Source organism: Carcharodon carcharias, chromosome 28 (genome assembly GCF_017639515.1).
Source record: "Carcharodon carcharias isolate sCarCar2 chromosome 28, sCarCar2.pri, whole genome shotgun sequence".
NCBI classification, from domain to species: domain Eukaryota; kingdom Metazoa; phylum Chordata; class Chondrichthyes; order Lamniformes; family Lamnidae; genus Carcharodon; species Carcharodon carcharias.
In genome coordinates this window covers 16,542,159-16,553,284 of record NC_054494.1, presented here as the reverse complement: position 1 = coordinate 16,553,284, position 11,126 = coordinate 16,542,159, and the positions used below count along the sequence as shown (strand labels likewise).

The 11,126-nt window shown below is 43.2% G+C and overlaps 1 protein-coding gene across 1 annotated transcript; it reads left to right on the top strand.

Annotated features, from left to right (window-relative positions):
* Positions 1-1,321: 1,321 nt before the first annotated feature.
* Positions 1,322-9,623, top strand: LOC121270734 (growth/differentiation factor 10-like). Its single transcript, XM_041176114.1, has 3 exons — positions 1,322-1,589; positions 3,774-4,672; positions 8,282-9,623. Exons 1-3 carry the CDS (start codon positions 1,322-1,324, stop codon positions 8,471-8,473), a joined length of 1,359 nt encoding a protein of 452 aa, XP_041032048.1. The 3' UTR covers positions 8,474-9,623.
* Positions 9,624-11,126: the final 1,503 nt, after the last annotated feature.

The window sequence follows — 11,126 nt, the reverse complement described above, 5'->3', positions numbered from 1 at the left end:
CGGAAGATTTAGTTTCATAGTTTAACCTCAAGTGTAGGATTATCACGCGGATCATTAGGTTAAATGCCACACATCCTCGGGTGCAGTTTTTTTGGGGGTTCGAGAGGCTGGGACAAACTTCCAATATTGTAACCCAGTGATTGAAACACCCAACCTCGCCAAATATTCAGTCAAACTGGCAACAAACAAAAAAGGCTGGCGTTGATATGTGTTTCTTCACGTCTGAGAAACGACTCGAAGCGCTTCACATACAGTGTGTGACCACAGTGCAGGGACTGTGATAGTGAAGTGATGCAGTGATGTTGGAACACGGACCCCACCCCCGCCCCCCCCCCACCCTCCGCTGCCATATGTGCCTTTAACAAACGCAGTTACAAAAATACTATGTCAGAAACAGAATGTCCACTACATCCTTAAAGAAATATTAGCATCATGACTAGAATTTGACCTTTTTTTCAGAGTTTGTGTACTTGAATATCATAATCATCACTAATATTAAAATATATGTCATTCTCCTGAATTTAGGGGGGAGTGAGGAAAGGGGGAGGGAGGCTTGTCTTTCCAATCAGGGCATTCAAAGTTTCTTTTTGGAATAGAGCAATGTAGGGCGAAGTAAGGATATTTTCTGATACTTATTCCTCCGAGTCTCCAGCCACTGGAGATTTAAAGGGACCGCTTGCCTCCAAGAGTTCCAGGTCTCTGCCCCTGTTTAAGGGGGACATCCTCTGTTGGACACCCCACCCACTCTCCTCACTTGCCTGTCTATTGGCTGGCTTAAGAAGAGCCTTAGCTCCGATTGGCCTGCGGGATAAATTTCGTCACCGGTACCTTAGCCTAAAATGAAAAGTTTTTTTGGGGGGGGGCGGGGGGGCGGGTGGCGGCGAGTAGGGGGGTGTGAGGGGGAGGGGGTGGGGGAAATTAAGTTTCACATCTTTTGCTTGATAGCAGCGAAAAGTCAAGCACCGAGGAGTGCAAACCCGAGGTGGTGGTGGTGGTGGTGGGGAGGAGGAGGGGGTGGGGGGGAGAGAGAGAGAGAGAGAGAGAGAGAGTGCAGAGGATCCAGCCAGCAAACTTGAGGAGAGAGGACAGCAGATCGATCAGCAAAGGAGGGGGTGTCAGCAACAACTCTCCAAACTGGTGTTCTGTGGCGCTCACGGTGAAGTTGCAACAAGGCGTCTGCGTCGCTGCTGGGGAGGTACTTCAGCACCGAATCGACCGGGGATAAAGGAGAACTGCTTAAAAAAAAGTTAAAAAATAAAAAAAAATCAGCCGCAGCAAGCATTAGCTGGGATCAGCAGCAGCAGCGATCAGCAGCAGCAGCATGGCTTGTCTCTTGACAGAGCGCCGCTTCTGGCTCCAGGTGCTAGCCTCTCTTGCCTTCTACGCTGGGATTCACACCAGGAGCGGGAGTGCGGGGGGTGATGCTAGGGGCTCCCCGCACTCGGTCCGCCCCAGCCACATCTCGGCGCTGGGGCGGGCAGCTCAGGACATGGTGGTCGTGCATATGCTGAAGCTATACGACAAATACAACCGAGAGGGGAACCGGCCGAGGGACGGTAACACGGTCCGCAGCTTCAAGGCGAGAGAGGGTAAGGAAGGGGGAGAGAGGTCGGTGACAGCACAGGGCTTTTTTTTTGGGGGGTTTTTTTTTGTTTTGGTTTAAAAGCAGTTCTCCCAAATATTGGCTAAGACAGACTCTCGTGTCCAAACGCTAAGCGATAAAATGAATCTACCGATTCCCTGAACGTGAAAATAGCGACAGGGACCTAAGAAAATACCGACCCGATGTCTCAACTTTAAAGTAACGCACACAAACTGTTACATGTGGATGTGCGCGCAATGGTCACAGTTACATTGGAAACGCTCGAGAGCTTGAAATGTAAATACCCCCCCGCAGGTTAGGGGGGTAAAATAAACGGGACCAGGGTCAGATACAGCGCCATCTACAAGGAGCCCTAGATATCCCTGCGCTGGGTTCCTCCACGACTTCACCTTCGGGTCAAACCCAATTTTTTTTTCACTGAAAAGCTCAATGCTGCGGATGCCGGAAATCTGAAATAAAAACAGAAAATTGCTGGGGAGGGGGTGTGGGTGGGGGGTTGGGGTGAGTGTGGGAAAAACTCAGCAGGTTAGGCAGTAGTGAGAGAGAGAGAGAAACAGAGTCAATGTTTCAGGTCTGTGACCCTTCAACAGAACTCACTGTCCACCCTTCTCTGCACACTTGTTGAGCTTTCCCCTCCTCCCCAGCATTTTCTGCTTTCTAATTTCAATATTTTAATATGTCTAAAATTGTTTGTGTCACGCTTTTGTATTTGTTAATTAAAGAAAGCGTATTTGGTGATCTTTTTTGGGGGAGGTGGAGGTGGAAGGTGCCCGTAGTGTCAGTGTGAGCCACCTCCAAGATTGAGTCCTCGTTATGTGTCTAATGAAATAAGATCATTTCTGTACAGTGCGGGAACTTGCTGTGACATGTCCTTGAGAACAAATGAACACAGATCTGGTAGAAAAAAAACAGAAAATGCTGGGAAAAAAACTCAGCAGGTCTAACAGCAAACTGCGGAGAGAGAGAGAGAAAAAGAGTTAACGTTTCGAGTCTGTATGGCTCTTCCACAGAGCTGGTAGATTTGACCTCACTGCTGTGGGATCTCGTGATCCTAGGTGAATGGATACCCAGATGCAGTGAGTGTTTAGCACTTGATGTCGTGTAGTAATCAAGTTTGTAAAAGATGTGTCTGCCACCTTCCTTGATTATTCCAGCTTGTTTCAGCAGTTGGCAGCATTTTAATAGTTTGCCAGTAAAGCATTTTTATCTAAAATATTAAGTGGAAGAAATGATGGAGCAAAAACAAGATGATTGTGGGGCGTAGAGCAAGTGAGAGTACAGAATCTGTTGTGTAAATAGACCGCGAGCAATTCTTTATTGAGCAACTTTACTGTGCTGTAAATGGTCGCTTTCTAAAAGGTACAAAGCTAAACCCAAATAACAACAACTTGCATTTATATAGTGTCGTTCAAGTCCCAAAGCGAAACAATGTCTAAAAAAGAAATTCACCGGGCAGAATCTTAACACTTAAAGTGAAATGTACTTTAGAATATTCCCTTTAGAAAATGGTGTTTCCGTTAATTCTGCGGTCCTGAAAACTACACTATTATATCTCGGGGGGCGGGGGGGGGGGGGGGGGGGGGGGGGGGGGGTAGTAACCCTCAACTCACTGGAAACCAGGCGCTGTCAAACCGAGGGCACATTCTGAACCTTACCGGGGGAGCACGGCTCTGGGTATCTCGAACATTAACTTACTCCAGACATCATGCTGATGTGCAGAAGTGTAGCGGAGAGACTGACGAGCACCCCGACTTCAAACATCTCACCCGATGGCGCAACGGGTTGCCAGGAGCCTAGTTGTTAATCATAACTAACTGTTTCACCTTTTTAAAAAAAAAACTGACCGTCAACCACCACATAAACTGGATGGGATGCGGGTCGAAATGTTATCCTGTTATTAATATTTATGTGATTGGGTGTAAACAGGGAGACACACTGCAGAGTATGTGTAGCGATTTGATTGAGAATAGTACTGCCTCGAGAACCTTGTATACTGAGTATTTTTGATTTAAAATTTGGTATTTGAGATTTGTTTGAGAATAATGCTGTCTGGAGAACTTTGTGTACTAACATTGGACATTTTTGACTTGAAATTTGGCATTTGAGATTGGATTGGGAATAGTACTGTCTCTCTGTACACTAACATATTGAACATTTTGTCTTTCCCCAGAGATTATCGATCATAAGATTTTGTATCATTTCAACTTGACGTCCATCCCAGAGTCCGAACTGATTTTGACCGCCACTTTCCACTTCCTCACACAGAAACGATGGAGAAGCAGGCACGTGTTTTGCAAACGCTCCAAAGATGCCCCGTGTCCCCTTCCAACACACAAGACCCACCCGGTCCATCTGACCTTCAGGAGCGCCTCCCCCACTTCACCTTCCGGGAGGTTGCTGGGGAACGTGACAGTGACCCCCCACCGGAGGGGGACTTGGTGCCTGAATGACATTTCCCACGTTATAAAAGATGCCAGGAGGTGGGAGCATCTACTGGTCACCGCCCAGCTCGATTTTGGGGAGAAGGTGCAGAACCCTACCCAGTCCGGCAACCTGCCCTATATCTTGGTCTATGCCAACGACCTGGCCATATCTGAGCCCAACAGTGTCGGGGTCAGTCTGCAGCGTTACGGGCCATTCCCTTCCAACGAGGACGAGTCCACCCCGTCTCCTAACGCCTCCCGGGAATCCCGGGTCAGGAGGGAAACCTACTACTCGTCCCCTTCCCTCCAGAACAACGAGCTGCCCGAGGTGGAGTACAGCCACTACAGCAAGCACGACCTGTGGGGGAATGCCTACCGCTCGCTCAAACCCAAAGTGGCCCGCAAGGAAAGGAGGCGGAAGGAGCAGGGGCACAGCCAGCAGCAGCTCCTCAGGTCGCAAGTCCTGAGCTTTGACGAGAGGACCATGCGGAACGCCAGGAGGCGGCAGTGGAACCAGCCCAGAACCTGCTCCAGGAGGTACCTGAAAGTGGACTTCGCCGACATTGGCTGGAGCGAGTGGATTATATCCCCCAAGTCTTTCGATGCCTATTACTGCGCGGGCGCTTGTGAATTCCCAATGTCCAAGGTAAGGTACCAAGCCAAATCCAGGTCGCTTTGTGACAACGTTTCTGAAGAGCCTAGGACCAGCCTGGTTCTAATTCACTTCTAACAAAGCCCCGGCGGAGAGCTAACTGCCCCTTCCGCAAGGGTCCCGGCCACACAATGCTCAGTGTTACCTCTCTGAGGGTCCTCATAACGACTCAGTGATTTTACCCACACCATAAAACAAGATGGATAGCAGGTTCCAGGACTTTCAAAGTTGTGTTGACATGTACTTAAACTGGAAAGCTCAGGAAATTACGTACTGCCTTGAAAGATCGGGGCATGCCCAAATGATTTGCGGACTCTTAGCACAGGCTTAAGAAAAATACAGTAGGATCTTTATATTCTATTCGCGGCTCCCGTTATACCTCTCAATCCCAAACTGAAGAGCTATGTGTACAGACTTCGCTCTCTTACATTCAGGATATTACTCCACAAAGAACCATGATGTGGAACATTGTGCTCAATTTGGTTATGCAATAAAGGGGGGGGGGGGCGAGATACCATTTAAGTGAACTATTTGTAATAGAGAACCGTTCAGTGTCTAATTTTTTTTCACGTACGGTGTGTGTGTGTGTGTACCAGTGGTTCTTGCATAGTAACATTGCACACAACTATTGCGCCAATGCACCAATCGTCTGCTAAGATCTTAGTGGGATTCTAATCAGATCGTCTTTGATCTCAACTGACTTGTTGCCATTACCAATTAAAAGCGAGAATTTAATGGTCGCTATCAGGGTGAGTGTGGAACACACCAAAGCCCATGAAAATCACGGCCGGGAGAACTCCGTGAGAATTCACTGGGTGGAAGGCAGCGAGAGGCCAGTCCTTCCATAAGGCTCAGTCACTCCGCAAGCTGCTCGGCCAGCTCCCTCGGAAACCTTAACGGGTTTGCAGCAAAACTTCAGACCCCGCCAACCGTGTGTTGTGGAGCCCTTCTCAGGGTAGTTTAATATTAGGTGGCAAAACTGAATGAAGACACCAAATAAAAGGAAATACAGAACAGCAAACGCTATTCGGCCCAACCAGCCTCCTCCACATTTTCCCAATTTGCCCCTTTCATGCTTGTAGCTTTGGGGCCCTCATCCACTTGCATGTCAATAGCCCCCACCATCTGGAGAAGGAACCGTTCAGTGGTTTTGACGGGCCGAGTGGCCCACTTCTGCTCCTAATTCGTATGTTGGTATGTTCGCCCTGTCTGGCTATTTCAGTGAAGCCTGGCCCAGAGTAATGCAAGACCATAAAGTTTCACAGGTCCTTAATCAACAATTTTTTGGGCCATTGAGTTCTCATATTTTGGGTGGGTGGCAGAGATTGTTAAGGAATAAGGGCTGTAATTAATTAAGGAAATGCAATTAGGTAATAATTGTGTGCTGTATGAACTACCTGGTTCAGGGGTTTAATCTGTAATTAACAACATTTGTGCCAGGGCGGGGGCATTAAAGCTACAATTATGAGATTAATTAAGGTTACAAAACAATGTTGCTATATATACCATTGAATCACAGGGGTTACCTACTTTTGCAAGGTCTAAACAGCCAAATCTAAAGAGCTTTCATCGCTAACGATTCCATCACAGTAGCAGATGTATCATAAGTTTGAAGCCAGTAATGCATTCATCCTGACTAGTTACATTGTTTAAGCTGAGCTGTCTGCAAAATCAAATTATGGTGGGACAAAAAAAAACTTTCTGAGCTCACATTTTTTATCTAACAATTGAAAGTTTTCATCTGAAGATTTAAATTATGGCACAAACTCAGCTTTGGCAAAATAAAAATGCCTGGCATTGTGAAATTTCATTAGGAAACTTGAGATCTCAATTTGACTTTGCAACAATTTTGTTCACAGCAAAGCCTCCAGCATTTGAAGGTGCTAAAGACTGTTTTGCATTTAGGGGATTTTGCATTGTACAACTCTCACAGTCCAAGAATAGAGCAGCTCTCTATGGCTAAAGAATGTTGGTTTAGGGAAGGAAACTGCCATCCTTAACTAGCCCGGCCTATATGTCACTCCAGTCTCATATCTATATGGTTTACTCTTCATAGCCCTCTGAAATGACCAAGTGAGCCATTTAGTAATGTCAAAGTGCTGCAAAGGGAAAATGCAGTGCTTCAGAAAGATGCCCACCTCCTCAAGGCACCTAGGGATAGGCAATAAATGCCAGCCTTACCAATGATGCCCACATCCTGAAAAAACATTTGAAGCTTTCTTTCAAAAAAAAGTTTTCCATAAACAGTTAACAGTACAAAGACATTTGCCATGTTACCAAATGTATTTATATCAGAAGCAGAGGTTAGTAATCTACAAAAATAATGGGACACAGGCAAAATTATTACCGCTACTGATATGGGGAAAAATAATGGACACAAGGAGTTTCAGTAATGCCCCGATGATAGAGGTAGATATATGTAGTCTCTCTTGCTGTAGACAAAACCCTTTTATTTTGTAAAGCTGTGAATTAAATATTGAGGCCACCCATTGCTTTGATTGGACACGGTTGTCCACATTGTTTCGTGGGAGTGAGCACAGATGCATAACAAACACAAAGCTACAAGAGAAGAATAAGGGTAGTCAATCCTATAGATCAATCAACTTATTTCAAATAAAACTCACACAATCGTTCAGAAGTATTTTGATAGTCCATAACTGTAACAGTAAAGCCTTGTAGCCTGGAAGACACATTTGTTTTTAAACTGCTGGTTAGAAAAGGCAAGGTTTGTTAGTCATTTTGTGACAACAGGCATTCTATTTGTCTGCAGATCATGCTTGATTCCCTAGCTCATCAAATCCACTCACACCTCATTTTTTTTACCCTCTTTCAAAACTTGATTTATGTGAGCAAAATTTGCACTTGGCTTTTCACTGAATTGATTATGTACTTGCCAAATATCCTTGAAAATATATCATGAATCCTCTATCAGCTCTGCAGGTGAGGATTCACAAACAGAAACATAGATTTAATTTAACTTTCCCGTTTATGCCTATTGTTCTTCAACATCTAATGTTGCATTTTGCTTCAATTTCTCTGCTGCTTTCCTGAGTTTCGAACTAACGGTTGCCATTAACACCCCTCCTTAGCCTAATTCTGATTTCTTTTGTTGTTTTTGTCACGAGTAGCTAAGCAAATGCATAAAGCAAAGATAATGGGCCCTCATGAGTAAGATTTGCTAATATGACATTTTCTCCATATGTTAGCAGTGTTATTTTAAACTAGGCTCTGTAAACCTTTACCATTTTAAACTTTGACATTTGTCACCTTTTTAATATTGCATTTTGACCATTACAATGCTTGTCATTGTGTTTTTAAAAAAAATTCTAGTTGCTCTGAGAGGGATATGACTCAGAAGAATTACGATGACCAATCATTTAACTATTTAGAAGTTTAATTGGCACTTGTAACATTGAATTATTATAACTTAATAGCAACCTAATACAAGAATTGTATCTGACAATGATCTGCTAGATATGCTCTATGTCATTGACAATGATAGCCCACAGATTCACAGATTCAAGAGGTAAGTTATTCTCCAGCCTACTAACCATGGACATAGTATTCATGCAACTAATGAATTTATGTTCTGTTTTATCACAGGTGGTTCGTCCCTCTAATCATGCAACAATCCAGAGCATTGTCAAGGCAGTTGGGATTATCCCGGGAATTCCAGAACCCTGTTGCGTACCCGACAAAATGAATGCCTTGAGCGTTCTCTTCTTTGACGAGAGCAAAAACGTGGTGTTAAAGGTGTATCCCAACATGTCAGTGGAGACCTGTGCCTGTAGATAGAATTACTTATCTCAGCCAGGAAGCAAAGAAAAAAAACAGAAACTATTTAATACAGTACACTGTATTGCTGCATAACAAGTAAAAGCTGCATTGTGTCCTTTTCCGATTAGGAACTTGATACCAGTTCTGTCCCCTTCCCTCTGCAAACATCAACATGCTAAATTATGGCGTTGAGTAGCAAAGTGTAGATGGGGTAAACACCAGGCATCAATATGTGGAGAACTATTAGCCACACAGAAAACCCCAATGCTCTGTTTACAGCACACAAATGCACCGTCATCAGATGAAGCAGTATTTGGTCTTCCACAATATTCCCTTATTCTAAAGAAGGCAGGACAGTTTGGTGCAGATTGTGGTACTTAAGCTTTCGTGTGCTCTTATATGTAAATTAATAATAATACCAGCAATGGCAGTCTATTTAAGTGTAGATTATACTCTATTCCTGATCTTGGTGTATTGTGTATTGTGAGTTCAAATCTTTATTCGTCATTTCACTTATTTAATACATGTTTGCATTCCTGGTAGCAAAGATGGGCTTGTCTTTTTTTAAAGAAAAAAGACAGTTAAACAATGGTAGGCCAGTTGCTAGAAGCACTTGTTGCTTTTAAACCTAAAACCCAATCACTAAAACATTGAAGTAATTCTCTCAGAACAGAAAAGTTATTGATTTTATGATAATCAGAGGGAAATTGTGATTAGCTGCCAACTCCTTGTAAATTGTAAAAAGAACATTAATTTCAAGATAGATCATTTTAAATTAACATATATCTGATATATAACAGGCAATGTAAAATTTACTAAGCCCTGAGTTATGGTACTAATTTTAATGTCCGCAAAGCTAATGAAGCACCTGAAAATAAATACTGAAGAAATATTCAGACAATCTTCAATGAAGGTGTTAAAGTTTATGAATCATGACAGGATTTGATAACATTATAATTATGACTAAAGCCACAAAACAAAAAAGAACACAATTCTTTCCATCCAAATGTGATGTTGAAGGGTAGAATGCCCAAGAATGGGATTTTAGTAATGCATCTATTCCTGAAAATATGTTGTAAAACGTGTTCGGTGTCCAGAGGTTGCATTTCGTAATCCACAGTGTAACTTTGATAGTACTTCAGAAATTAAAGATTGAATTGTAATGAAATTGTATTCTGTCAAGATATCATTCAGCAATGCTGCCTAGCATCCTGCAAGTCTTTCTCTTACTAAGGAGTATTTTTATTTGAAGGTATTTTTGTCTTATCTCACTAGGTCTCTGTGCGGCACTCTCCTCTGAGGTAATGCACAGTTGACCTGTTTTCAGTCTTCTACCAATGTCTCTTCCTTTGGTTATGGCAAGGCGAACAAGCATGGTCTGGGAATAACTAAACCACATTTTTTTTGTTACCCGTTTCATCCTGAGGGGCAACTTTTCTGACCTTTGATATCTCCCTTGACTCAAAGCATGCTAACACTATGAATGCTGTGTGGAAAGAGTAGAATTGTACAGTCCTGTAAGCAGGACATATTAGTGCATCATTTACAAATGTTTGTTTTAAAGCCATGAGCCATTCTTAGTGGAGGTCCAGCCTCTTTTAGTATCTGTACTTCACTCATTGACAGTTGCAAGCTACATTATCACTTCTGTCCTTGTTCACCTGCCTGAACCTTTCTCCTAATGTGGTTATAGCCACCCAGCTATCCTTTAGAATGCGCAGGGATTACAAAGTCAGCAGTCATTTTGCCATGAGATTCTAGTGAAAATTACCATACAATTTTTCTTCTCGCTGGGAAGTATAATGAAGTCAGTAAGTTTAAAGCATGTCCCTAAAGGAGTATCTTCAATTATTTGTGTTCGCTTGGCACACAATTTATTCCATGCATGGCTTAAGAAAACTAAGGAATTATGGCATTGTGTTTCTTACTAATTCTGCAATAAATTTGCTGAGAGTTGTATTTATAAAAAGCCCTCTTGTTTTTTATGTGATCACTTGGAATTCATTTCATAGAACTTTTTGGAATCTGCACTCTTGTTGATCCCAGCGTCAAATGAACACCCAGCACAAGCTGACACTTTAATAATAACAACTTGTATTTATATGGCACCTTTAAGGTAATAAAATCTCCCAAGGGACTTCACGTGAGTGTTATGAAGCAAAATTGGACACCGAGCCAAACAAAGCAATATTAGGACAGTTTGCCAAAAGCTTGGTCAAAGAGGTGAGTTTTAACGAGGGTCTTGAAGAAGAAGAGGTGGTAGAGAGGCAGAGAGGCTTAGCATATTAATGCTGCAATTCCTGCATTGCTAGAAACCTGTTTCACTTGTGTCAGCCATGGCTCACTTGGTAACACTCTCAGCTCTGTGTTATAAGATTTTGGGTTCAAGACCCTCCCTAGGACTTAAGCAACAAGATCAAGACTGAGACTCCAGAACTGAGGTAGTTCTGCACTTTTGGGAGCGCTGTCTTTCAGATATCGGCTTGACATCAGATCTGAAAGACAAGCCCCATAACACCATTTTGGAAAAGAGCAGGGGAATTATCCTGGCCAATATTTATCCCTCAATCAACATCACAAAAACAGATTATCTGGCCACACTGCTGTTTGTAGGAGCTTTCTGTGTGCAAATTGGCTCTTTGTTTCTTACATTACAATTGTGACAATGCTT